The following is a 27,960-nucleotide window of genomic DNA, read 5'->3' as shown; positions in this document are numbered from 1 at the left end:
CACGATTTTTGTGGTTAATTTCCAGGCATCCTAAATCTGCGAAAGTTAATCGAAGTCATGAAAAGCCCAAGGGCGGTTGCTGCATCTACATCCGCATCCGGAGGCGACGATCTGCCAACTGACTCCGGCTGGAGTCGGTGTCCTCCCTATCGTTCCGGTCCTCGTGCGGATTTGGAGTGAAAGCTGCCCCAGATGTGAGTGAAAGCTTCTGAAAACAAAGCGCCGGCGCCGATTGAGTGCTTCTCAGAATTGTGGGTGGTGCCAAAATTAGCTTGAGTACTTTGCTTTGAGATAAGAGTGTCTTACCTAATAGGGATTTTATCGGGGCTACCTGGTGTCCAAGTCGCTGGATGAGCTGGTTATCCTAAGCACTTGAATCCTTCTGTCATTTGCATACAAGCTTCATTATTTTCTCTAGCTGAATTTGAATCGCGCGCCCAAGTGACGAATGCATTATCGATAACCACCGACGAATACTGTGTGGCCAGTCGACGTGCACGGTTGCACGCAGCGCGGTCTATCGAGAAAAGCGTTATCGATGTGTGGTCGCTTATCGATGCAGTTTTATAAACAGAACTCTAAAGTACAACAAAAGCACAAATTGAGCAGCTGCCGCGCGAAAAAGCACCCATCTCGGCCCCGCTCGCATCTCGGCATGTCCAGCGGCGGGAGGCGCAGCGCCTAGTTCCGCGCCTCCGCTCCTTCCAAGGAAATCGCCCTGCGCCCGCCACGCAATTATGCAAGTTGCAGCAGCGGATCTAACTGTACTCGCCGCCAGTGGAACAGCAAGAGGAGGAGGAGGAGGAGCCCCACGGGCCCGAGCCCATGACCCTTGACAACCCGTGGCAGGCCCCGCCACCGCTAGAAGACGAGTCCACACACTCGGTAAGTAGGTGCCCACCAGTGGCCGACCAGGCGTCACGGACTAACTCTTCTCCTGCCGCCTGCAGACATGAACCAGAGACATTCCGAACCATTCTACATATCGCCCCGGCTGTTCGACAACCGTCGTCTCAAGCGGCGCCGCTGTCGTTGGATGGAACGCCTGCTTGAGCACCAGCGGATCTGCATGGCCCGGATGCGCGCCCAAGCGGCTCTCGCCTCCAAGACTGACCGGCAGCTGTCCCATCTGCAGCGGCGCCATGTGGCCGCCACTTTGCAGGCCGACGTGACTATCGACTTGCTGTCGGACGACGATGAGACCCCATCGGCCGGACAGTCCGCTGCAGCTGGCCACAATCGCCTCCTGATACCTGCCCCAGGGCACCGAGCACCTAGAGTGGGCAGAAGGCAGGCGCCGCGCAGAGTTGCCACCCACTCATACCCCGTGACCGACAGCATCCTGATAACCAGCGACGACGAGCACAACGAGAAGGAACCCAGCGGCACGGCAAGAGTACGCTCCCAGCTCTCCATGCGCTCACCGCCACCGCTCGCACCGCTCACACAGTCGGAGACCATCGAAGAGGTAACTGTTTCGTTGGTGCCGCGCACCTCCACCACTGCCAATTGCCTGACGCGAGTGTCAGGTCACCCCAAGCCGTGTCGAGCGTCCACGGCGGCCACCAATGGATTCGCCACCGCCGAAGGCGGAGAGGGCGGCAATGAAACGGGCTGTTTTCTGGAGGTGGACGTGGGCGGAGGCATCACAGCCACGCTGCCGGACGAGACGACTGTTCACACGGTCATCGCCAACCGTATTTACGAACTCTCGCTGAGCAAACTACGCGAAGGCCTGGCCTTTAGTGGAGTGCCGGAATACACGCACGACCTGATGCCGGAGCAGCTGCAGAAACTGTCGCCGGCATTGCGCGCCAAAGTGGCGCCCTTGGTGGCTCCCTCGCCGCCCACGCCCATCTCCCTAAAACTGTCCAGCGACCTCAGCATATCACTGATCTCAGACGAAGACGAATGCGAAAGCACCGGTCCACAAGCCAACGGAGGAGTCGGCACCGAGCCAGTACACCCCGTCGTGGTGGCTGCGGCGGAGGCACACGCTGCCGCTAAGCTGCTCAAGCAGCAGCAGCCACAGCTCTCGGTGGTGCAGCATCTGCAGTACGTGGGCGGCGGACTCGCAGCTCCAGTGGCTCTGGCCCTTCCGGTGATGGCAGCGAATCCGACCTCGTCTGCTTCCGTCGTTGCCTTGCCGCTGCAGCTGCCGCGACGCCGAAAGCTGGGATGAGCTAGATGACTGATGACCGATGACCCGCCAGAACCGAGTCCCTATGGCCATAATATCATTCCCCGAGCCGGAAGCACGGCATAGACTTTAACTAGCAGTGGCTAGAAGTGCAAATATGAACGTAGGTTTAGCGACAACACATCACTGTTTCCCAGTTATCCTTGAATCCGCGACTAGTCCTTGTCCGGTAGATTTTTGTATCCTTCTCCTTTCCCAAGCACCTTCTCTCCATCTCACTCAGTTGCCCATTAATCTCCCTGTCTCTGTCATTCTCATATTTTAAGCTTTAAATGAAACGAGACGACAACGTACAAATGAAAGTAGAAAAGCATCAACCCATATACATTGTTGAGCAAAAAACACAAATTTCAAAAGATTATAAGAGGGAGTAGAAAATTTGAAGCGAGTGAGAAAGGTGAGCCCAATATTTATAAAGTACAAGTAGTTAGCTTAAGATATACTATGTATATGTACATTTGATTTAGTGTATCATATATTACATGGCTGAATCACGTCGTGTAATCCGTCGCAGTCCGCCGTCTGTATTACATTAGCTGATCACCAAACCGGAATAAATTTTCATTGTATATATGAACACGTACACCAGCTGTGAGAATATGATACTATACGTATGCTACAATCAAGGTTCGTTTCGAGAAATGACGAAGACGCGTCGCCTCCTTTCCACCAAGCGCTTTTTAAACCACGACTGATCTCTGGCCAAGATTTCGTGAGTGAACTCGTACCGCGCTAGGGCACTCATGATGTAGATCGAGCGTCGCGGCAGGAGCAGATCCGCAGAGTAACTGGCAAAGTCATGGGATCCTTGGTCATCCGCTTCAGTCGCTGAGCAGGCAAAACTGTCGAATACAATCGTAAATGAAAATGGAATCGAGTAGCATCTTCTTCTTTGGCCAAACTCACTCGAGTGCTGTCCGCGTGCGGCTTGATCGCGCCAGAGTCAGCCAAGTCCACGATGGGCACGAAGGGCATGACCTGACCACCGAAGAAAGCTCACGAGAGGCGAACCAGCGTGGCCCGGTTTTGGGGAGTCCACTTTCGGCGTTCAACTTCGCGGTATTCGTGGATTGCCTGCAAGTTGTATGAAGTTTAGCCAGGAATCCGATACTATATTGTCTCACCCACCCACCCACGTTATCCCAGTGGCTCAACTCGTACGGCATGTAAGCATCAGTAGTTGCTCCTCCTTCGCAGTGATGAAGTCCCTGATGACCCGCATGTCCGATTCAAACTGGCGCTGCTCACAGCGAGGCCACTGGCCGGGAAACTCCACCAGGGCGAGGCTGCGGGTCCAGACATCCGCCGGGATCCTGGCTGCTCCCGGATAAACAAGCCGGCACAGGACAAGCATGTGTTGCGTCACCTGTTTTTAAAGGTCTTCCGCCCAGTTATCGATTGGAGCCATTCGATAGCCACATGCGCTCAACCGCCGAGCAAGTTACCCGATTGTCCCGACAGCAGTTAAGCACACACAACAGAGCAGCGTCGGAATGCAGGGATGCCAGGACCCCTGACGGCTGGATGCCAGGGAACTTCGCTGGTCCGGGAACACTCGATTGGTAACGCATGCGCCGTGCGTCCGTGCAACCACGCAGTCCTCGTTCGGCTAGGGCGGAAACGCTTTCCGGTGTAGATATACCAGAAATATTTCTGCTCTTCTGGCGTTATGCTGCGTCGGTGGACGAGTGCCGTGTCCTGACTCCTGACTCCAGAAAGCTGTGTAGTGACGAGTGCAAAGCGGAGCGAATTTAATTGAATCTATATCCTAAGGACACGGCTAAATCGGTGAGCTCCTCGAGCTATGAGCACCTAGACCCGTTAATTGTGAAACCTTCCTGAATCGGCAAGGCAAGTGCGGTTCGAGAAAATGCCAGAAACATCGCCGGTGAACCGCCCACACACCCCCAAAGGTGCATAGGTATACAAGGTACAGCCAGGACGAGATCCCCCATGAAAACCCAACGGAATCCAGCCAACTGACCGCTGACGTGTGTGGAAAAGTCAACAGCCACGAGCTCCCCTCCACCGTGTTTAATGTGCACTCGTGCCCTGGAAACTGGACGCAACTGACACAATTAAAGGCGGCTGGGAAAAAACGGGCCTGGGGCACCGCACCTAAAACTAATCAAAAATTCCTTTAGTGGCCCGCAATAATGCCGATGGGCAGTGAAAGTGGGTGGCTGTGTACACGTACATATTCCCAGGCAGTGGCACTGGCACAGGCACACAAAAACCCGTGAAGTGCTGCACTGAAAAGTATACCTTGTTTCGTGTGTACACATCTCTGCGTCCGTTTCCTTTTGCTGCCCCTTCCTCAGATTTCTTGCTCGAGAACAACAGGCAAAATGAGTACATGCAGCCAAAATAACTTGACATGCCTTGTTTAAGGCGCCTTCCAACTTCAAAAAACAAATTCGAAAGTGAGGCGTGTTATCTCAGCAAATGGCATCTAAATGTCAACTGCGATGAACAGTAGTAGTCATTCAATATTATTGGCTGTTCTGCCAGCCGCATCTCTGGGGTCCCGATCCAGATCCGCATGCAGTTCCAGATCCAGCTCCAGTCACGCCTTCCGCTCTGTCCTGCTTTCTTGCTCCATTCCGTGCCGCAGAGCAGAGTTTGCGCACTCCGTTGCATACTTTTTGCATTGAGCACTGGCACTAGCAATGCGAGGCTCCACTCCATTCCACCACACCCTGTTAAAGAATGTGCGAGGATACATGGTTTATCTACACCAAAGTTGCATGTTGTGTGTGTGCGGTTTAGCGTGTTGTTGCCGGTACGAAACGTAAACAAAGGCCAAGAAAAGCATGACATTTTCACGTTACCCATACGCCCCGTTGTCTCTCATTTTCTGCAGCTGCACCATAGCCACTGAGCTCCGCACATCTCAAACGGCTGCAGGATGTTGATCCGTTGGAAGAGTAAAGATAAGAGCGCCTCCTCCAACCAGAGCGTCGGTGGCAGCAGCAGCTCCTCGTCGAAGAAGAAGCGCAAGGGTCGAGAAGGCGGTAAGTAATCGGAATCCATAGAGCGGAAGGAAGCGAGATGAATCCGGGACACAGCCTAACTCCTGCTCCCTCTCTTTCAGAAGAAGACTGGCAGAATGAGGCAAAGTCAGGACGGCTTCCGTCAAATGAACAGGGTATGTTAAGGACCAACAGACGTCCACGAACCTGTAGCCCCATCCTCAGTGTCTATGTGTTTTCCCAGGTGGCGACGAAAGACGACGAGCCATGCGACGCGACGATCCGCGTCGACACACGCTCGGCGGCGATATGCTGGTGTACGGCTCGCAGCATCCACACGCCCATCAGATGGCGCCCCAGCAACAGCGGGCCATGGATCTGGAGGTGAGCTCCATCTCAACCCGCTTCTGCCATCAGTTTCTGATTTTGGTCTTTTCTTAGATGAGTACGCGCGCGCAGAAGAACAAGAAGAACCAACCGATGCGGGGTTATGCGCCTGTTAACCAGGGACCGCTGTTCGACGACGATCCCGGCATCATGTCGGAGGTGGAAACGGCTAGCACCGGATTCCGGAGGGGCGGCAAGCAGCGCTCCTCGCTCCCCGTGGTACGCACGCCCTCGAAAACTCTGGAACGACCGCTGGGCCTGGTCTTTCTGCAGTACCGCTCGGAGACGAAGCGCGCCCTGCTGCCCAACGAGATCACTTCGATTGATACGGTGCGCGCCCTGTTCGTACGCTCGTTTCCGCGCCAATTGACCATGTCATATCTGGAGGGGCCCAATGTGAAGATTTACATTCACGATGCCAGCAAGGATATGTTCTACGAGCTGGAGGACGTGCGCTCGCATCTGCGCGAGATCAGGGACCGTTCCGTGCTGCGTCTCTTTGAGTCCACTGAGGTGGCAGCCCCGCCCCAGATCCTGCCCGGCGGTCCTGGAATACCCCAACCCCTGCCGCAGGCGCAGGCCAATTGGGATCAGGATCAGAGCTACTTCAGCGAGCCGGAGTTCGACTCGGACTACAAGCACCAGCATATCCACAAATCAAAGGTAAGTGCTGATAGATGTTATCAGTTAAATAGTCCTTTATTCAATATCACCGCGTTATTGCTAGGGTGAGGATGTAGGGCTTAGGGAAGCAGGATGGATTGGTGTCCATGAGCGAGTCAAGGGTTGTTTGGTGGCCAAATGGGTGGCTACAGTAAAGCGTTGACTCCCACATGGACAAGTGGAGCACAAGATGCCCAACCAATCGAATACTTATTCGCACATATATAGAAAAAAAAAGATATGGAAATAATGGGGTGGGGCTGGGAAAGCTTAAGCTGGGGTCCTAGGACACTAGAATGTTATCCGTACTTTGGGCACAACTAGAAGTTACCACATGGACCCACGCTGAGGCCCTTGAGGGCGTTGTTCATGTGCTCGCGCACATCCTTCCACGAAAACACGATGGCTCCCTGGAAAGGTTCCGTGTGGCAGCTGCTACAGATGGCCATCACGGCCCTTACCTCCTCCTCGGCGGGCTCTCGGTCGTGCGTGCTGATCTCCTCCTCCAGGCTCATCTTGAGCGTCAGATCCTGCTTAAATTGCTGTCCGCCAAAGTCGGCGAGACCGTTGTAAATCAAGCTGGCATCCGTTCCGGACCCGACACCGTCGTCCACCACAGATCCATCGTCCAGCAGCACCAGGCCGCGCTTCTGCACCTTCTTTGTGGCGTCGGTTTCCCTCTTGAACTGGATATGGGTCTCCGTTTCGTCGATAAACTGCACGTTGGCCGAGTTACTTAGCATTTGGAAACGTTTCCCACCGCCACCAGGTTGCAATCCGCTCGGCGGCGAGAGACCCAGAAGTTGCTGGGCCACCAGTCGCGATCCCGCGTTTATCTGTCCGTTCACAAAATTTGTATTGATGGTGATGGCCTGCTGGGCGGGATCGTTAGGAGCACCGGCCGCGCCAGGAGCGGGAGCACCACTTGCAGTCGGCGGCGGATTGGCCAAGTTGATGCGCACCCGAGTCGGGATCTGGCCACTGGCAAGCAACGTGTGCATGGGTTGAGGGCGATTAATCTGGATGGAGGCCTGGCGTATTAAATTGTCTCCGTGGGCACTGGTTGCGAACTTACCGAGGGTGGGGCACGAGTGGTGCTGGAGACCTCCTGGCCCTCGTGATCAAAGTGGTGGACATGATGGTGCTTGTGGTCGCGATGTGCCTTGCCTGCACTGAGCGCCACCCGATAGACCTGGATGAGCGTCATCTCGAAGTGGAGGCCGTGGCTCACCTCGCCGGTGACCGAACTGCCGCCGGAACGCAGCTTGCCGTTCGCTGGGATTTTATGTCCCACCAACTGGAGCAATAAAGTGGAGATGGAGATTTGAGATTATAGTAGCTGACATTCGCACGCCGAAAGTGAAAACGCGAACAAGGCATTTTGCAATATGCGTAATTGGAGTCAAATGGAGTCAGACTCACCGAGTTGTGGAAACCACGCCCAATGCGTTCTGCCTTCAGCCAAGCCTGCCACTCGCCCGTTTTGCCATTCCACGAGCTGCACATGTGATGCCACTGGCGCATTTTCAGCGGGTAGTTCAATCTTGAGCAGAAAAACGATAAAGATTGGACGGATTGACGCCGGATTGATGGATGGTTGCGTCTCGACTCACCTGTACATTTGCTGACCTTTTATGGCCATCGAAAGGAAACTGGAATTCTGCGCATTTGCGACCCAGATTTGCACCTCGCGTGGTTCCTTTCCAGCTGCAAGTGTGAATGTGGATGTGGAGGCATAAGTGGATCAGATGGGCTTTGAGACTCGCTTTCATGCCAATAATGGTAACGGCCGCTCAGATTGCGAAACTGAGTGGAGCAGCATTCCCAACTACTACCAACTACTGCACGATGGCAAGAACGTTTCGCTAGCCAACTAGTCATCTTACGAGCCTCGAGGAATCCCCCCAGCGGTGATTAGATGCGATCAGGAAACCCGCCCAAGCGGTCAGCGAGGCGGTTGGTTATACAACCGGCATGCGGCAAATCCTGTTACGCTGGCAACATGTGATATGCATACATTTAAATATGAATCACCAAATCACCACCGGCTGTGAGTAAAGCACTTCCTATCCGGAAGCTTGGCTGCTGATCACCACTACTTGAGTTGGCGCTCTGGAATTATGTCAAATGCTAAGGCCCGGCGCTTGAGCTTCAGCTTCGGTTTAAGCGTTAGCTTCAGCATTGGCTTAAGCTGCTACCCACAGCTGAGAGTGCGACACCAACAATGCCGACGACATCCAACTGGAAACAGGTAAATTATCGCTTATGTAATGCGACCGCAGCGACAACAACGCAGACAACAACATCAACAACAACAGCAGCGACGCCAAGAGCAGCGGTGGCATCGACGACCTGGGGCAGTTGAAAATATCCAACATATTCAAGACTTTTAAAAACAAAGCGAATCTTTTGGGCGGCATTATGCAGCAGCAGCAGCAGCAGCACTTCTCGTCCCACATCAGCAGCACCATCGTCATAATCTTCACCAGCATCATAACTGACCATCAAACTGGGTGCTGCCGACTTGCATCAGGAAGTGGGCTTCCTTTCACTTTCGCAGCCACTCAGTCGCAGCCAGGTGCGATTGCCGGAGCGTGGCCCACAAATTCACAAATAAAATTTCATTGCCCACAGCGAAGGTCTCTCGCTGGAGCGGTGGCCCATCAAAAGATCGACGTCCGTCACCCGTCTCCCGTTGTGCGCTTATGCAATAGCATTCGCCCAGTGACCATTGTGCAGCCGTTGTCTCGCTTGCCGCTGAAGCAAGTCACGGTGAGAGGCTGATGCCCACCACTGCCCACTACCCACAACCCACCCAAGCCCACTCACTTACCCTCGTAGGTCAAGAGGACGTGGTCGCCGCTGTGGTTGGTGAATCGCATCCAAAAGCAGATAGTGAACTGGTCCAGTTCCGGCATCGGATTGCCGTACTCCACCTCGCCGTCCTGGTTGAAGGCGAACTTCTTGACGCTGCAGCGATCGGAACCGTACACTGGAGACCGCGGGAAGGCCAGCGGCTCCTTGGGCGCCTCGTCCTCGATGCTGTAAGACTCGTACTGGTCCTCCAAGTGGTCAGAAAAGCTTATTGGATGGGACACCGCTGCACTGGAATCGACGCCGTTGACAATGGCGGCGCGACCCAGCAAGAGGTCGTCCTCGACCTCGGTGGCTTCCTTGTCGCCGCCGAACTGCGAGAAGCTGGTGGATATTTCATGGCTGCTGCTCGCCGCCCCTGGATGCGATTGCTTGAGGCTGTAGGCGGCAGTGCCGCCACTAATTCCGCTGCCGCCGCCAACTGCGATGGGCTTCCAGGCGAAGGAAGCGGTCGCATTGAGGAGCACCACACCGAGCAGCGCTAGAGGAAGTCGCTGCGTCATTTCGTTTATTGGGTTACTGTCACTCCAATTGATTCTGGCTGTGATCCTAGTCTCGGTCTGGGTCTGGGTCTGGGCCTGGGACCGGGTCTTGAAGATTTAATCTTCCGCGCGTCTGTAACGTCCGATTGCCGCGATGTCTCGCACTTCACTAATCATCCACGCATGCGCCACAGCCAGGTTGAGTTGCGCCAAAATCCCAGCCGCTGCCGTAACAAAAACAGCAGCTTTGCCGCCGAGCTCTGCTCAGCTGGCCGTCAGTCTCGCTCGGTTGTAACAAATTGTAAATGGTTGTATTGAAATCGAAACTGAATCTGAAACTGGTTGAGGTTTGTGGGCTGAGTTGGCCTGCAGTGTGCCGTGGCGGGCGGTGAATGAGCCAACCACTTGCACTTGCTGCACTCCAGGGCTTGATAATGCAATGCACCTTGCATACGAACACATCGTGCGCCCAGAGCTGACCGTGGAGCAGATCCACCTCCTTGACCCAATGATCGCCAATTCTGCCACTCAGTGCTAGACGAAAATAGGAAAACGCGTTGAGTTCCGCGAATTCAGCCGATTTGGCAGCGAAGTTGGCAGGTTCGGGTAGAGGAGTGGTGGGTGAATTATGGTACATATGCCAATTAACTGGTATTCATCTTGCCACGGCCGCGATTGAGTCCCAATCAAAAGCACTCACTTTGCAAAGCATTGCTGTTGGCCACAAAAAACAAACGCGTAGAAGATTAGATGTATCTTTCGAAACGAAGCCATGAGAGGATGTCTTACAATGGCTTTAATTAGTTTTCAACTATTGATTTGACTCTCATCACAGCATATTTATCATTTTCTAGGCAACTACTGCGCTCGCATTTCTCTCAGTGTGCCAGCGCGTACGTGTTTGTCCGCAATGATTTGGGATGGGCTGCAAAACATTATAGCTATTAAAGAGCGGAGAAACCATATTGGACATTTCATTTCACTTCTTGAACGAAGGCCAATTGGCAGTGTTAATCAAAGTACTCGTGCCCCTGCTGCCCACTGGCCTCCGGCGATCCAATCATTAAACTAATCCAACACCGTTTATCCATCCATCTTTCAGATTGGCAAACAACCGGCGCCCTACTACGTGGGCTCATCGCAGACACTGCCGCGAGGCATGTACTCTTCAGAACGGAACAAGGTGTCGATGGGTGCGTAGAACAGTCGAGCCTGCCGACTAATTGATTCCGTATTCCTTTGATTCGCTCCGAGTAGTGCACTCTTGTTTTGATTTGACCGATCCTCCTCGTCCTCCTCCTTAGGTGACCTGACCCCCCTCCTGCCCACCGCTTCCCTTCTTCCCGGGACTTTAGTATTATGCGGGATTCGTTTCGGTTCAGTTCCGTTCAGTTCAGTTCTCTGTCATGCGCATTCTGCAGTGAAAGCACAGTCTAAATATGATTCATGTTCAATCCATCCATAACCATTAACACACTCAAACTCGAACACCAATCAAACCAAACCGAACCGAACCAAACCAAACCAAACCTATGTATCTGAACCAACGAACCGAAAAAGGAGCGCCTGTGAAACCACTCAGATCGCTTAATCCAAGGGGTAGCATGGAACCCCTGTTCCCCTACACCCCGGATCAGTTATACAGCATTCCAGGTACACGAGAATTTGCCTTTCTACCCACTTATAGCTAGCATTGTACGATCGCTTCCATTTAACCAAAGTGTGTGTGCAATGTAAGCGGTGACATTTCGCATTTCGCATTTCACATTACATATCACATTATAGCGATTGCATCTGATTCTCCATTGGCTTGCGCTTGAAATTCAAATCCAAATCCAAAACGAATCTCAATCTTAAATGCACACTGACTGTGCACTATCCACACATCCAATCGGAATCATTTATTTATGCGGCCCCAATCATGCATTTCATTCGCTTCATTTCGAATTGCTCGTTTGCGTTCCTTTATTGCGTTTCGTTATACCTAAATTGAACCACAAACTATAGGCTACCAAGCACGCACATAGCTACGATCCTCCCACCATTAGATGTCCCAGTTCTAAACGACCAGGCTGTATTTGCAGATGGATATACCAGTTCCCCGGAGCGCAGCAGCCGCGGAAACTACGAGGAGCCGTACTACAGCCAGTACGGAACGAGAGGCGCCGTGGTGGCGCCCATTATCGACGAGGAGCAGAGGTGCGAGGGGGGGAGTAGGAATAGATGTTGTTGTAGTAGCAGTAGCATCTTAACTAATTTGTGCCATTTACAGCGATGGAACCATGACAGAGGATCAGTACGCACTGTACGGCATCAAGGTGGGACCGGGACCCAACCGCCTCACGCATCGCGGCAACCAGATCTACGATCCCACTAGGTAAGCATGCCCCAGCCGCGATCTCGCAAAGATTTCATGTAGGAGGCGTAGTCCTGCTGCAGCAGAGTCGGCAGATCGCTATCGTGGCGCACGGAGCTGCGCTTGCTGCGGCGGTATATCTTGATGCGTTTCACATTGCCTGTGGATGAGCTGGTGGTGGCCGTGGCCACCGGGTGGAAGTAGGTGGTGCCCTTGCTCTTGATGGCCTGCACGATTAGGCAGAGTAGATAGCCGCCGAAGGAGAGAAAGGCCAGGGCCGTAATGCTGATCTGGAAGAGGGTCTGCAACTTTGAGGGCTTCTCCTCGGTCCAGGAAGTCGGCGCGTGTGGATGGGAGTGCCAGGGACCATGGGAGCCAGTTGTGTCGTGCTCACCCCTGCAATCATCTAGTACAGCTTCATGTTGTGAGCTAATGGAAAGCAGGCTTACCGATCTGCGGCCATCAAGGCCATTCGCTCTGGCAGCGGCGATCCATCCGGCGACATCTGTGGGCATTCAGTAGTCGGCGGGAGACTATCGTTCTTATCCAGCGACTCCATACTCATCACGGACTTCTTCAGCAGCAGCAGCTCGTCCACCTGGAAGTTAGCTAGGCAGCGGGCGAACCGCGCTGGTGTGCTGGTCACTGTTCGGATTGGTCATGAGTCCAGGGCCACTGGGTTTCCCAATCGAATGGAATTGCATCGTACATACCACTGCATGTAGTCATGTCTTTGCGGGCAGCTCTTGGTGGTTCTTGCGCAGCTCCAACTCGTCGACTGCGAAAGCGGATTGGCACCGGCATTGCGTGCTAGCACGGACTTACTTTTTGCTGCCTCCAACGGCCAAACGAGACGGAGGGTATATTGGACCAGCTGAGCGGCCTGACAGCACAGCGCAGCGCAGGTTAGGGTATAAAGAAGTCGAATAGCAGCTTATGCAGTCATGCAGCTGCATTCTTGCTGTTTTGGTTCACGCTCCCATGCGCTAAGTGCTGCGACCCGCGTTTCGACTTCGACTTGGATTCCAAATCCAATTCCGGTGCTTATGCTCTGATGTCGGATGCCTAGGCTTGGCTGCGCAATTGGAGCGATGTGGTGCCAGCGGATGTGTGGCCCAATGATCGCTGCTTGCCAAGCACGCAACACCTGGAGACAAGTTTTTGAGTTTTGTACTGATTTGGTGACTTTTTGCTTACGCACTTGCAGGCCCGAAGACTTGCATCGGATTCGCGTGGAGCACATGGAAAGGCAGCTGGCCAACCTGACGGGACTAGTGCAGAAGGCCCTCGTTAACCAGAACCCCCAGATTGCCCCGCTGGCCGTGCCCACTCTGGACCCAAACTATCTGGTCGTGCCGTCGCAGATGCAAGGTACGAATATGAGTCCCTGCAATCCCTAAATGTTGTCCACGGCACTCGCTTGGCTTGTAGCACCGCTTTGTAGATCTACAGACCTGGCCCATCGTCCGGACTCCTTGCACCCGGTCTCTCCCCTCTAACTATATGTCTAATTTGTTCTCTCTTCCGCACGCCGCGCAGCCAACGGCTCCGGGGATGAGCTGTACATTCGGGAGAAAGCTCCCAAGCTGGGCAAAAACTCGTGCCGTAAGTGTCGCCGGTACCGGAGGCCCAATCCTTTGCAGCCTTTGAAAAGCCGTCACATATTGTCTTGTCCTTGTCTTGCAGAAAAATCCGTGTCCTTTGAGAAGTCCGTGTCATTTAGCGATGACATACAGGGAATACCAAAGTCTCACAATCCCCTACATGCCGGTAATTTATTCATATGTACAGTCTTGCACTCAGAATAAAAATCAATCAAAAACTGAGATAATCCCATGTACGAGTATACGAGAATATTATAATGAAAATTAAAACAAAATAGCTAGAACCGTGGCGATTATGTAAAGTTAGAGCGAATTTTATTCTGAGTGCGGTTGAATGGTGTGGGGAAACGCTTCCTAGACACAATGCAAGCCATCCGTTTCCCTTTCTCACCACTGCCACTCACTGCCTTCGAAATGGGCGTGGTCTTTACAGCCGAAACGAAGCCAACCAAGCCGGCAATCAAGTCGTCCACTCTTCCACGCACCTCGTCGCAAGGTAAGAACACGGCACGCCTGCATCAGCCACATTTGTCCATTAACAAGTTCCCCAATTCGCCGAGTGCTCTGCTGACCATCTCCCCTCCCTCCACAGAGCGTGACCGCCTAAAGCCTCCTCCGCCCCCCAAGCCGATCGTGCTAGCCCAGACCGCTCATCCCAACTACCGGGCGGACATTGCCCTGGCTCCCGAGGTGTACAACCATCTGCGCGGCCTGCAGAAGAAGGCCAAGGACCTGCGCATGGAGGTGCGCACCCTGAGGCGCCTCTCGCAGGCCCAGGCTGTGGCCGTGCGCGAAGACATCAAGGGAACCTTCATGCGGATTCGCGCTACTCTGCTGGCGAGCAGCGGCAGCTTCTGGGATCACCAGGGCGACCAGGACGCCACACGCATTTCGCGCGAGGAGGAGCTCTACAAGCAGGAAGTAATCCGCCTGGAGAAAGACCTCAGCGACCTGGAGGGGTCCGTTGAGAACCTGCGCGGCGAGGTCATTAACCGGCGAACACGCGTCAACATGACGGCCGTGGAAGACATGGCCCTGGTGCTGAGCCGGGCAAGGTGGGTGGTCCAATATAACCCATGATCGGACAGTAAACGAGTTTCTTTGTAGCAAAACCGTCGCCGAGCTGAAGCTAAAGTTCCCATCCCTGTCGAATGGCTTGCGCTGCATCCTGTCCAACGAGATGGAAAAAGTGGTGCGAGAAGAAAAGTTCCTCAAAGAAGAGCCCGATCGCTTGGAGTCGGCGCTACGTCGCTGCAAGAAGCTGACCGGCACACTGGTGACGCTCAAACGGTTTGTCCTTCGCCCATCATCTTGCCCTCCGTGTCCGAAACGAGGAGCTCATTGTCCTTTTGTTTTGCATTGACAGCTTGGCCAGCGTGCAGGAGCAACGGCTGCCACCGAACGAGCCGACTATTAGTGAGGAGCCACCACGATCCGCGGACATCTCGGCGGCCGACAAGGTGAGTGCGAAGCATCCGAAGTGCCTGGAGAGAAAACGTGGAGAACGTGGTGTTGCGACAGTTACACAGAGCTAGTTCAAAACCAAATCGAAGAAAGCGTTATGAGGCCTGACCACACCTCGATTTTCATATACTTATATACATATTATACTACTGCTCCATAACGTGTCATGACTATATATACATATGTATAAAAGTATTGTTTCCACTATTTCTATCGCAGAGATTAGTTGCTTTCGTCCTACCGTATATCGAGTTTGCTATGCTTTTATTTCGAATCCACCTCACCAGATCAGATCTGATCTTCTCTCGAAACTCGTAGCTTTCACCCGAGTCTGCGATCCTGCGATACTTCTTAACGAACATTTTCATATACATATGTAGGTGCTTCGAAACCTCGTTTTCCCCAATGAGTCCGTCCGGCCGTCCGTCTGTCTGTCTGTCTGTCCTCGAATGTGTCGAATTTAGCGGGATAAGCACATTTATGGATACATGAATGTATGTACATATGTGGAAGCAGAGTCGATTGAAGCATATCCCACATCAGACTCTTCACTTCACTTCGAGTTGAGGCGGTGATTTTCCATTTGAATTGGGTACTGTGCAAAATTTGAATACCGAAATAATTTTGATTACCTTATATTTATTCGTTTGTAGTCTTCGGTTTATATTTTGTGCGTTTATCTTATGAATAAGTTGCAATTGGCTGTTGTTACATAACTAGTGTTTTGGTTCATCGTTCATTTCACACAAATTATTCAAAACCATTCAACAAATTCCTTCGGCGAGTGTAGCAGCATCGAAATTCGATCCAGTCCAGTCAATTCGAATTGAATGGCATCGCGACGACCTTTGACCCGCGTTCCGTTCCGTGCCCCTTTAACCCTTGACCCTAGACCCTTTAGTCCTAGACCCCTTGCGCCCAGCCCCTGCTACTGCCCCTTGCCCCTCAACCCTAAAGCTAATTGTTCTGAGCTTGCCCTGTTGGGCCTTAGATATTTGAGCACACAACCAACTAGCAATCGAATACAAGAACTACAACTACAGATACAGATACATAAAACATTTTGTTTAAGTACCAAGTATACAGTTGCAACCATCATCCATGCTGAGAACGTCTAAATCCAATTAATCAAACAGAACACAACAAGTTAATTTATAAAGCAAAGCTAACGTCTTATAAAATGAGGTTTACCTTCGTTTTCTCTTTTTGCCTTTTCTCAAACATTTTTTGAATAACGTTTACAACAACAACTACAACCCACATAGTTTAACTGGCGATGGAGTTCAAACTTCAAAGAGGCAATTACTGAGTAATGACTGAAAATTCAAATATAAAAGAACATTTACGAAAAAAAAACCAAACTAAAAAACAAACAATCAAACCTAAAAAAAATTCAACCAAAATCCAAACATAATTAAAAAAAAAACCAAAAAGCAAAATACCCTTTTGAAAAAGATGAAATCATAAGAATAATTCAATTTTCTTTTTGCTAAACATAATTTGCTCTGCATTAAACATACTAGTTTATATTTTGTATACTATTTACTACTGCTATAAACTTCTAACTAAACTAATACTCGTACTAAACTCGAAACCCATATCAAATCAATCATCAAAGCTGTCCATAAGCCACCAGAAGAACACTCCTCAAACCAAAAAACCAACCAACCAATTAACCAACCAACCAACTAACCAACCAACTAACCAACCAAACTACCCAACATAGCTACATGCCCATGTTCCTGTGTATCCTGTGTACATATGTATGTATAATGAAAAGCCCAATTTGAATGACTGTTTGTGTGTGATTACCGTTGGAAGCCCCAGTCTCCCACCCACTTTCCATTTTCCGATCCAGTACAGGATATATGTATGTACTTTGTTCTTAAAACGCAGCCGCGTCCTTAGATTCAGATGTTGCCTTCTCAAAATCAAGGATCAAGATCCTCAAGATCAAGATATCAAAGGCGCAAAGTAGAATAAACAGAATCCAAACTTCCTACTTGATTTCCGATTGTAAAACAAAGTTCTTTCCGTGTTTTCAAATGGGGCCAACACCCACTTTCCTTCGACTCAGTGCAACATGGACTCTTTTCCCCACCTTTTCCGACTCTAAAAACGCCTTGAAATAGGTACACCCACATCCACACCCACCCATCACCAGAATCCGTTCCCATGTCCATAGTTTCATATACGTACGAGGAGTTTTGTTTTCAGTGTTCGCTGCTTTGCAAGTCTTCTGTTGATGTTCGTTCCTTGTTGTACATGTTGTTTTGTCTTTGTCTCCTTCCCCAAATGTGTACACAACACCCCTGCCCACCCCCTCGGCGAGCTCGCATTTAACTTGATTGTCTGGATCTCCAGTTCCGGCTGAAGCGTTCTCCTCAGTCGTGCAATTAGCGATCCTGTTGTCCGAGACTCATCGTAGAATGCCCGTGGAAACAAGGGTCATCAAGAGTCGAGCCATTCACACGCAGCCGGAAGTGGAGTGTTTTAAGTGGCACCTAAGACAAGAACGAAGGTGCCGAGATAAAGCCTAAGTAGGGCTCTTTGGAGCTGGCTCATAACTCCCATAATCTGTTCACAATGTGTTTCCATTAATTCCAATCGTACGGACACTCCCCGCTGAAGAAGAGAAACTCACCCAACTCGGCTAATCGTACCCAAATCTGTTTAACTTTTAATTGATATTTTGTAGTTGCGATCATGTGTGTGTATATACCAATATACCAATATACGATTTAGAGAATATGTGTATGTATAAGTGTGTGTACCCGTTTATGTACGTACAGAACAGCCACTTCCCCGAACCTCCAAGTCCCTCATACCGAACATTCCGAGCTCCCGCTCTCCCAGCCATAACCCATCTTAGTACCAAGCAATTAATCTTAACCAGACAATCAAACGGCCAATTGTATTGCAGTCAATCAAGTATGCAAACAGTCATCACTGTCAGTCACTGTTCTCACTCATCGATTGTTGTCTTTGAAGTTTCAACAATCTACCAATCCATCGACCTATCAGCCCCTCATCAATCACACGCGTAGCTCCTCCATGAGCGTTCTACCCCCCTCTTTCCCAAGAATCATGATCAGAACTAAAGTTAGAAGTATAAGTACCAGTACCAACTAAGCAATCAGAGCCACCAAACTAACCGCACCCAAAGCTGGGATCTACTGTCGAGTAAGCGGTCAGCAGAAGAAGGATCAGTAGAGACACTCTGGCATATACTAGACACTTAGCCCCCGACACTTTGCACTTTGTACTCGGTGAAGACTTCCGTGCAATCCATGAATACTACATCCCCACGGGGTGCAATTCATATCCACTTAGAGCTTAGAGAATACAAGAACATCATCTGTCAATAACATCTGCATCTGCATCCGCATCCGCATCCACCCCGTTTCATTCGCCGCGTCGCCTTTGAAGTTATTGGTTTATTATGCCGCATACCACATATTTGTGCCTTGGATAAACGATAAACCATCGCTCACCTTCATCCGTACAGCATCATCCACTGTCCACCATTGTAGAACGCTTACCTTTGCTTGTTGCCTGCCTGCTTGTGAATATGCATTAGCTCGATGTACCGACACACTCTATCCGGCAACCGATCATGTTCTAGTACTATACGCTTCCATATGTGTTCCCATTTCTTTGATTGATTGTTCAGTAAAGTTTTGCGAGACGCCGGCTTTATTCACTGCATGATCCGAACCTACTGCAACCAACTGCACCTATGTATATTTCAACGCCTTGGCGACCTTTTTGGTTTGGCTACACTTGTAGATACATATGTATATTGCTGGGTTATTTGCGTATTGTATCGGATTTGTATGCGTATTCAGATATTTTGCGAGAATATACATGTCCCATTTGAGTACCTACTAATTGCCGAATGTATAAATGTGACTACTTTCTATATATATATAAATTTTATATATATATATCTATATATATTATGTACTATACCTCGCCTTCGCCGCCCGGGAGCTGCAATAGTGCCAGTGTTTTACCGCCTAATTGTGTGTTCTTGTAGCCAATCCCAACACCCAGGATGGGGTCGTTCGCTCTCAGCGGGGGACTCGCACCCGAAAACGCACTCGATGCTCTGCTAGATGAGCTCAAGACATTCTCCAAGCCCATCGCCCAACAACAGCAGCAACAGCAGCAGCAGCAGCAACAACAGCAGCACCAGCAACTATACGAGGTAAGTGTGCTCACCAAGCGCGTCCCCCATCCCCAGACGAACTCAAGAGGTCCAAGTCTCCCTCCGCAGATTCGCCCTGAAGATTCGGCATCCGACGAAAGCGCCCAGGCCGCAGTACAAAGCACCGTCACCACGCAAATATCGCAGGCCCGTCTCTACACGGAGGCGAGCGTCAACGTGCAGCAAGCGACCACCGGCAGCATGGTCATCGCTGTCGCCTCGGGAACTGTTTCGGCCCAAGCTCAAGCCCAGCGAGGAGTGCTCACCCACCAGCAGTCGCAGTCGCAGGCTCAGCTGATGGTGCACACCAACATGGGCAGCCTGCGACGCCTGCACTCCTATCCCAGTGAGTCGGATGGCGAACTGCCTGGGCCGCCACCGACTGGCCCGCGGGCCAGCGAGACCTCGTCCTCGACCAGCCTGGCCAACGGCGGCAGCAGCAACAAGCCACCCGTGCCCGAGCGAAACGCTGAATTGATCACCAAGGTGGGCCACAAGCGCATCCCGCCACCTCCGCCGCCACGCACCAGCTCACGCAGTCCACTGGCCAGTCCAACCAGCCCGAACGTGCCACCAAACCTGGCTGCCGCAGCCACAGTCAATTTGATTCCCAATTCCAATTCAAATGCCAGCGCCAATGCCAATGCCAATACCAATAGCAATGCCGCAGGAAACAAGGGCACAGTGGGTGAGACTACGGCCGTCGTTAGCGGCGACACCTCAAGCGGGGACAACTCGAGCGGCAACGAGTCCGGCAACGATCATGTGCAGCGCCAGGTGGCCCTCGAGATGCGCCACCAGGAGCTGCTCAAGAAGCAAAAGATGCTCCAAGAGCAGTACCAGCGGTTGCAGCAGATGAGCAAGCTGCCCTCGGTGGATGTAGCATGCTCCTCCTCCTCCTCCGCGCAGGACATCGCCAGTGGCAGCAACACACTCCGGAAGCTGGGCAGTGAGACGAATATACAGCAGAAGATAGCCGCATTGAGTCTAGCCTGCGAGACTAGTGGAGCCGCAGCTGCGGCGGCAGCGGCGGCTGCTGCTGCGGCTACCAATGGCGGCGTGGTGGCCAGTGATGCTACGAGCGGTGCGATCGGCGGTGGTGGTGGTGCTGGAGCTGCAGGGGCGGCTGGTGCGAGCGCTGCTGCTGCACACTCCAACTCGAACTCGAATTTGAATTTGAACTCCCAACACCAGACAGCCACAACGACCACTAAACAGCTGTACGAGACCGAGATACTTTAACACAACTGGAAATTGGCGTGGAACGAAGCTAAAATTGACATTTAATCGGAGCAGTTGAGATTTTTATATCTGAAATTGCGCACCAGAATAGTCGAGGCCCAATCAGCACCCATACCCATAATATGTGGGGACTGCGATTCCGAATCCAAATCCAAATCCAATTCCGATAGAGAAACGTTGGAGGCATTGACAAATGAGAACGGAACGAGACGATAGTTAGGATTGAATATGAATGGCAAACACCTTTTCGTTTGTTAGGATGAGCACGGACTAACTCACAGCGTACTTGTATTTACTATCATCTAATTGTCGTACACAAATGTGTGTTTGCACAAATCCAGCATCGAGCATTCAGCATACGCATCCGATGTACTTTATGTGTTGTCTGTGAGAACGCAGGGCAAATGATCGGAAGCTAAACTAAACGAAAGCATACAGTATCGAATCGAATCACAAATCAAAAGACGTATAAGTAACTTGTGCACCCCCATATAAAAAACAAAAAGCAAAAAACAAAAACGGGCAACCGTACAACCCATGCACCAGAGTAAAAATGCCCAGATGAATGTATTTATGTATGTATTCGCTTACATTGATGTACTTGTTGCATGTTGTGTTTTTGTTGTTGTTTCGACGAAGTTATAGGTCATATACATAGTTCGAGAGCAGGAGATGGGCAGGCGTTTGGCGCTGGAGAACAATAAGTTCTCCAAGACACCAGCACCGTAATCCCCAGCACAATGCCACGACACAACCATAAATCCCAGTATCCCTGTATCCCTGCATCCCTACATCCATACATGTGGACTACGTGTTAAGGTCCAGCAGCACCCCCCGCCCCTGAACCACAGTCCAAAGTCTAGAATCTGAAAACCAGGATGTGGGACCCAGAGGCCAGGACCTGGCCACAACACAACATACAACACTTAGAAGCAACCCATACACCATACACCATACACCGGCATAGCAAAGCAAAACGCCACACAACACACAGTCGTAGGAGCACAGGCCGATTGAAGATTGAAGATTAACCATTATGCACATGTACAGATCTACGTATGTACTTAAATAATATGTCATAGATTTTTATTATTACCTTGGTATGGGACGTGAGACTGATAGTTCTATATATGTAGCTCATCAAGATACAATATGAAATACGATGGCGAAAGCTAAAGATATTGTACTTATTTTTGTTAGAAAGATGACTAGCTAATTTTATCCCCCTTCCCCAAGAGAAGCCACAAACAGCACTCCCTCCAGCCACTGCGTAGTGGAGGCCTCAGCTCGTTATTCCCGACAGGATTGGCGGAGAGTGCTGGTGCCCATCGGACTACCGACGGTTCTATTGTTTACATGCTGCACCTATCAAATGGGTAACACATATGTCCTTAGCTATATGCATTCAACGCTACACGCTACATCGAACGGTGGCTAGTGGCTGGCCAGCCAGGCCCAGGCCCAGGATCCAGAGACCCCAAGGCCACGTCCACGGTTAGTTTACACATGGGCTTTGCCCAGAAACGGGCTTTCCCCCCACACGATCGAGTACGCTCTTGACTGCATTGCATTGTTTTTTGGAGGAAAGAGCACACTCGTGCACACACATAGATTTGTTAACTTTGCTGCCCGGCCAGTATTAGACTTCAGTATTATAGGCTAATTTACTTTTAAATAAACTTGTAACACACGACTTGAGAGAAATTTGTTGCACCTCTGCCACGTTTTATATCGATTAAACACAAACATGCATTCCTTAAATTGTTCAATTTTCGAAGTCTAAATGAGGTCTGCTAAGTTCGCCACACCGATCCCGATTCGTTCGGGAGCGGAGGGAACTTCACACATAGGACGAGCGCCGTAGCATAAGATCTAACACCATGCCACACGAACAGGTTGCAATGAACACTTTAGAGTATATGTATCTGCATCTGCATCTGCTATTCGCTAATCACATATGTATGTATAAATTCATAGTTATATTACATGTATATCCTCCAATAGCTCAAATACACCTTCTCCAGGCCACTGCTGATGCGGATGCTGACCTTGTGGCCACAAGCACAACAGTGAGCCGTATCCTTTATAGGTAGTCCCAGTTTAGATGCCCCCCGCCCCATGTGCAATAGACTTGACATCAAGACTAAGCGCCAAAACACTTATGTAACTTAACTTAGGTGCGCGCTCAAGACATTTACATACATGGCATATATACACAAAGACAGATATTTACCTAAGTTAGAAGATTTGTATTGTTTATTTAGCGCCATTCGACGAAAATGTATAACATATATATTTACATGCAAATCCACGCAACGAATACACATTTAAAAGAACATATATACATGCCTACGATGATGAATACGATGAAATACGATGATAATAAATATCAACCTATGCGAAAGGCAGTGTTAAAGAGTCCCCTAATAATACCAAGTCAACATATTTAAGTATAAAGTTAAAACAGGGCACGTGGCCAAATCGAAGGCATCGTGACCCCACTTATATTCCCAAAAGGCACAATACACCGAATCACACTCCACTACACAACACACACATTCACACTCACTCGCCTACACAGGTATTTAGCATCGCGATCACGATCACGATCTAATAACGATCTAATGGCGATCTAAAACCAAACCAAAACCCTCGCCCCACTGGGAGAAGGGAGATGCAGAGCTCAATTCAGATTGCAGCTGCATCGGAAGAGTTGGAAGTGCGTATTTTTTTCTTAATAATAATTATTCTATTTAAATCACAACAAACCACAACAATAAATATCATTCGTAAAATGAACTCCGAACACGAGTTTCTCTATTGATTTATTGCCACATGTAAGTAGGCTGACTAAGCTCACGACCCTAAGCAATGGTGCTGATCAACGTTACTCCTCCGTTTTATGCTTCCAGATGCACCGCACCCACTACAAATCGTCAAGTGCACGCACACTGTTCTTAAGACTACACACCACAAAAATCGTTCACATATGTATGAATATAGAAGGCACACGGTTCCGCAGATACAGTCGGATACATATAAAGGTAGGACGCGTATGAGAATACGCTCTGTCATGTGATTGTGTCACGGTCTGGCCGTCTATTTGACCACCTGACCATCTTACTCTCCACTCTGGCTCTACGATTCGCACAGCCAATCGCAGGGCAACTTGGGCATTTTACTGGCCGGCCAGGGCAGATAGCCAGCCGTCTTAAAGACCCAATAGTCGTAGGACACCTTGGTAATAAGGGCGAGCAGCAGCAGGACCTCGGCGGCTATTAAATAGTATATGTAGTCGGTCCAGTCTGGTGGGGACTGGCACAGCTTGGCCTCCTGCAGTTCGATGACTCTTTGGGGAATGTTGCGACAGCGTATCTCCATATAGTCGGGTATGTCGGAGCTACGCTCCTTCAGCCAATTTTGCAGCGTCTTTGCCGAGTTGCAGTCGCACTGCAGCTTGTTGCCTGCCAGGTAGATACGACGGCCGAGGCCAGAGTCCATCAGGGCATTGTTAAGAAAGTACTCCGGAATCTATATCGTGGTAGAAAGAGACACTTTGTTTTAGGGATTGGTACATTAGTAGGTCAGAGCCACTCACCCTGCTCAGAGAATTGTTCCGCATGTAGATGCGCTGAAAGGTTTCGATGAACTTGGTACCCTCGAATTCATAGATGGAGGATATCTGGTTGTTATCGGCCAAGAGACGGTTGATATTGTGGTAGGTAGGATTGGTATGGAAGTAATCGCCCAGGCTGGTTATCTTGTTGTTTGTGATATTGAGCATAAATGTGTTGTCCGGCAGTCTTTGGGGTAGCTCCACCAGGCCGAGATTGGAACAGTCTACGTGGCACTGGGGCTTTGACTGGTTGTCCTGTATAATCATAATATTCTCCAGCGTACAATTGCAGCTGCCGTAGTTCGGAATAACCGGACAATTCGTCACACACCGCTTTCTGTTCTCCAGCTGCTCCACGGACACCTTGTCCGTGGACTGAAACCAGGTGTGCGTGGCGTTATACTGGCAGTAGGAGTGCTTCGGGTTCAGGAAATTAATGGATTCGGTGTATATGATCTCGTTTAGCGGGGTGCACAGCATGCGCATGTTGCCACTGAAAAGATTCGTTTGGTTAGGCCTCTTCCTTTTCTAAACATGTAGCCGTACTCACCTGATATCCAGCGTAATGTTCTTATTCTGGTTTCGGTGAGGCACCAGCGAGAGATTGTTGTTCGACATGCCGAAGAACTCCAGATGGGGCACGTCCTTCACCGCCCTCGAGTGAATCTCCGAGATGTTGTTGTTTGATATGTTCAGGCACTTAAGGGCCGAGAGCCGCGGAAAGGCGTTCACCAGTCGAGTGATATTGCCGTCCGTCACTGCAAGCGACTGCAGGGATCGGAATATTGGGTTGGAGAGGTCCATGTCCTCCACAGTCATGTTGCGCACGTGCAGGTTGGTCCACTTGGATATGTTGCTGCAGCTTGAGATCATCGTCAGCTGCGATATGTTGCAGCAGTACCAGGAGTTGGGCCGCGCCGGGTGCTCCCTGCACTGGCACTGTCCTCCTCGGTTTTGGGCTTCCGACTGCGCGACTGTCGAGCCCTGGCCCTCGGAGGTTTCGGCTCGTCCGTCAAAAGTGTGGCCACACAGCTGCTCCTCTGCATAGAAGCAGTGCTTCAGATACTCGGGCTGTTCGGGAGCAGCCGGCGGAAGGGGTGCAGGCGAAGTAGTGGACGTGGTCGAGGTGGAGTGGGTTGTGCTTGTTGATGTTGTGTCTGTCACAGATCCCGGATCGGATATGCTTTGCGTCTCGGCCAAACTTGATGCCGTCGTGGTTTCCCCAATGCCCACATGATCGGCTGTTAGGATGGGAGCAGGTATGGCTGTTCCCTGCTCATCTTCCTCCAGCGGCGCATGGGGATGGGCATGGTGATGATGGTGAGCCTGTGGATGTGCGTGTGCATGTGGAGAAAACTCCTCGCCTAGTGCAGCCGGATCCGATGAGTGTGCTGTTTCTGGCCGCGCGCATGCGCCTGCAACAAGGAGCAGCAGGAGCAGGAGCCATGTGCCCTGCAACAACAACGACAATCAAAGGGCGCGTTAAAGCGAATCAAGTGGGGAAATGGGAAAAGCGCCGTGTCGCACGTTGGACGTACATATGCAAATATTTGCTACACCAGACGCGTTTGTTTGCAAATCGAATTAGACCGACGAGGGCTTGGCCTGGCTCGTCCTCCAATTGCCGTAATTAGGGTAAGTGAGGCACACCCTGTACGCATAAGTTGCTGGGCCTGCGGCTCTGGGGGCTCTGGGAGTCGGGAGGGTCTCCGGTATCCAACTGGTTTCTAATTGTTTGCCCACTCGATTTAGCGTCTTGCGGGCCAACTGCCAACAACACTGCCATGCTAATTCGGCAATTAATTAACGAATCGTATGTGATAAAAGGGCAATAAAAAGATTAATTGTGTTAGGCAGCAATTGTGGGCGGGTCGGTGTCGGTTGGTGGCAAATTGTCGGTTTCGGCGTGGAGTGGAAGTGGAAGGGGGCTATTTCCAGATCTTCGGCTGGTCAAAACAGCATAACAGTTTGCTATTACCATAAGCCAATAATAGGTTTGGCATGGAAAACATTTCCTACTTGGCTTAAAGGTTCCAGGCAGAGAACTGCAGCCCGCCACTCGCACTCTACGTCCACCCGATAAACACTCGGTACTCTAGGCACCCCGTTTTTTTTGACACCCTACTTGCGGCAACACAAAATACTCGAGTGTTTTACCGACGTTGTGTTTTTGTTACGAGTAAAAAAACCACCCGAGGCCTGCTGCGCAAGAGCCGTTTGGGTGAGTGGACGCACAGTCAACGATCGGCCGCACGTCATTTTTTGTATGCGGGCTGCAGTTCTCTGGTCATTTTTTGTACGCCTAAAATTTGTATGGGTGGAAGCGTGACGGGTATAAGAAATGAAGGGTAAAAGGGAATACCCAAGAAAAATTTCGTGCTCACGTCTTTGATGGACTCAAAGGGTGCCACCCGTTTCGAATCATTCCGTTATTTATTTTTCACACGTCGCTACCTGAATACTCTAATGACAAATATTCTTATATAAAGTAATTTTTGAAATGAATTTTGTGACATTATGTACTATTATTTTTACTATAATCTATATTTAAATAATAATAACGTTATTAATATATATAATATATAATAATATATAATATAATATATATATATATATATTATATTAATAATATATAATAAAATAAAATATTATATAATATATATAATTAATAATAATAATAATAATAATATATAATAATAAGATGAAGGGCATTTTACAAAGTATTCGACAAAGTCTAGAGCCACGCCGAAAGAATAGTGTGTAAACGTATGGAGTGTAAAACGCATGGAGTTACGCATCTTGTCTGTGACTCGATTACCTACGAGACCACTCGAGTATTTTTGGAAACACCCGAGTATTTTTGGAAACACCCATGTGTTTAACGGTATACCCACAAGTGTTTTTCTCACTCATCCCTTTTTAGGCACTGTGTGAGCGGCACCCGCGACGCAAAACACCGTATTGATTCGGGTGCGCACACAACGGGGTGTCTTGTCTGCATGTTCAGATTTATACTGTGTGTTTGTAAGTACCCGCGATGTGCGTGGCGAGTAGCACCCGCACACAAAATTGTAGGGTGTGAGTCGAGTGGTAAAAAAGTGCCACCCTTGCAGTTCTCTGGTTCCAGGGCGTGAAGGATACGAGGATTAGCTAACGATGCCTCCTGATTTCAAGGCAAATGCGCTGCTTTTCACAACTACAATATGAGAATTACCTATGCTGTGTGAGTATAATGACTGGGTGTGGTATAAAATATAGTCATGGGTAGTATAACCTAACTAGCAGCACCCCTCCCTCGGAGCAATTTAGAGTGCTTTCGAGATTATAAACACAATATCAGTATCGGCATGCCCATGTCAATACCCCTACCCCTCCCGCAACAGATACACCCACACACTCGCCGAGCTGCATGCGCATTGGACTTACGTGGGTGTACGCGAGCATGTCGCCTCCGAAATGAATTCCACTAGGTGCTCCCTGGCAGGTTTACTCCTCGACTAGGTGGCGCGGGAACGGAGCGGTCATCCACATCCGAGGAATCGCAATCATACGGAAGTGTTCACAATTTAAATGCTTTGCGCACATCCCAGTCCCAGTGGAGAGGAGCTTCTTTCTGGGCGCTTCTGCAGGCTCGTTCGGTCCGCTAGGTGATCTGCCACAGATCAGTGCATGGAAAGAATCGGTCGGGCGTGCTAGGTAGGTGAAACACAAAAGTATCTCGACTCGAATTGATAAACTACGAACAAAACAAAAGGCAACTGTTAGGTGCGCGCAGCGTAGCAGAGCACTTGCTGTTAAGTCTGATGTTAAGTGCTCTGTTCGGCGCGGGCAATCGACTTATCGATACAGTGAAGTCGTTGGCACTGCGACTCGATAGTTGGAGAAATCAA

The 27,960-nt window shown here is 50.3% G+C and overlaps 6 protein-coding genes across 16 annotated transcripts; 2 read left to right on the top strand and 4 right to left on the bottom strand.

Annotated features, from left to right (window-relative positions):
* The first annotated feature begins 495 nt into the window (after positions 1-495).
* Positions 496-2,783, top strand: LOC6739920 (protein a6). Of its 3 annotated transcripts, XR_005544598.2 has the most exons (3): positions 496-889; positions 951-2,303; positions 2,467-2,783. XR_005544598.2 is itself a non-coding variant. In XM_039297185.2 (2 exons), the coding sequence occupies exon 2, from the start codon at positions 953-955 to the stop codon at positions 2,180-2,182; it is 1,230 nt and encodes a 409-aa protein (XP_039153119.1). In that variant the 5' UTR covers positions 496-885; positions 951-952; the 3' UTR covers positions 2,183-2,783. The 3 variants fall into 3 exon arrangements, 2 of the variants coding, with proteins under 2 accessions (XP_039153119.1, XP_039153118.1); XM_039297185.2 differs by having other exon boundaries at positions 496-885; positions 951-2,783; XM_039297184.2 differs by having other exon boundaries at positions 951-2,783.
* On the bottom strand, positions 2,654-3,529 carry LOC6739921. Its single transcript, XM_039297196.2, has 3 exons — positions 3,329-3,529; positions 3,107-3,274; positions 2,654-3,042 (listed from the first exon to the last, which is right to left on the bottom strand). The coding sequence occupies exons 1-3, from the start codon at positions 3,364-3,366 to the stop codon at positions 2,823-2,825; spliced, it is 426 nt and encodes a 141-aa protein (XP_039153130.1). The 5' UTR covers positions 3,367-3,529; the 3' UTR covers positions 2,654-2,822.
* Positions 3,530-3,853: 324 nt separating this feature from the next.
* On the top strand, positions 3,854-23,253 carry LOC27209123 (coiled-coil domain-containing protein CG32809). Of its 9 annotated transcripts, none has more exons than XR_005544597.1 (18): positions 3,918-4,051; positions 5,064-5,214; positions 5,298-5,348; positions 5,417-5,556; positions 5,614-6,222; positions 10,681-10,771; positions 11,663-11,777; positions 11,851-11,955; positions 13,142-13,305; positions 13,474-13,539; positions 13,621-13,704; positions 13,972-14,034; positions 14,131-14,593; positions 14,646-14,828; positions 14,905-14,998; positions 16,268-16,311; positions 19,042-19,212; positions 19,282-19,423. XR_005544597.1 is itself a non-coding variant. In XM_016184626.2 (17 exons), the coding sequence occupies exons 2-17, from the start codon at positions 5,109-5,111 to the stop codon at positions 20,452-20,454; spliced, it is 3,681 nt and encodes a 1,226-aa protein (XP_016037704.1). In that variant the 5' UTR covers positions 3,854-3,988; positions 5,064-5,108; the 3' UTR covers positions 20,455-23,253. The 9 variants fall into 9 exon arrangements, 6 of the variants coding, with proteins under 6 accessions (XP_016037704.1, XP_039153081.1, XP_016037702.1 ...); XR_005544595.1 differs by having other exon boundaries at positions 5,295-5,348; XR_005544596.1 differs by having other exon boundaries at positions 5,295-5,348; positions 19,269-19,410.
* LOC6740682 lies at positions 6,240-9,769 on the bottom strand. Its single transcript, XM_039297178.2, has 5 exons — positions 9,056-9,769; positions 7,836-7,929; positions 7,645-7,765; positions 7,298-7,519; positions 6,240-7,241 (listed from the first exon to the last, which is right to left on the bottom strand). The coding sequence occupies exons 1-5, from the start codon at positions 9,597-9,599 to the stop codon at positions 6,543-6,545; spliced, it is 1,680 nt and encodes a 559-aa protein (XP_039153112.1). The 5' UTR covers positions 9,600-9,769; the 3' UTR covers positions 6,240-6,542.
* LOC6739919 lies at positions 11,952-13,145 on the bottom strand. The gene is made up of 3 exons (XM_002076772.4): positions 12,648-13,145; positions 12,384-12,579; positions 11,952-12,330 (listed from the first exon to the last, which is right to left on the bottom strand). Exons 1-3 carry the CDS (start codon positions 12,736-12,738, stop codon positions 11,952-11,954), a joined length of 666 nt encoding a protein of 221 aa, XP_002076808.1. The 5' UTR covers positions 12,739-13,145.
* LOC27207498 (protein halfway) lies at positions 23,236-27,900 on the bottom strand. The gene is made up of 5 exons (XM_039297177.2): positions 27,497-27,900; positions 24,621-25,522; positions 24,053-24,563; positions 23,580-23,985; positions 23,236-23,547 (listed from the first exon to the last, which is right to left on the bottom strand). The coding sequence occupies exons 1-4, from the start codon at positions 27,512-27,514 to the stop codon at positions 23,593-23,595; spliced, it is 1,824 nt and encodes a 607-aa protein (XP_039153111.1). The 5' UTR covers positions 27,515-27,900; the 3' UTR covers positions 23,236-23,547; positions 23,580-23,592.
* Between the last annotated feature and the right edge of the window lie 60 nt (positions 27,901-27,960).

This window comes from Drosophila simulans, chromosome X (genome assembly GCF_016746395.2).
Source record: "Drosophila simulans strain w501 chromosome X, Prin_Dsim_3.1, whole genome shotgun sequence".
Lineage (NCBI taxonomy): Eukaryota > Metazoa > Arthropoda > Insecta > Diptera > Drosophilidae > Drosophila > Drosophila simulans.
Note: the sequence above shows the minus strand (reverse complement) of the source record. Positions and strands in the feature narration are given on the sequence as shown.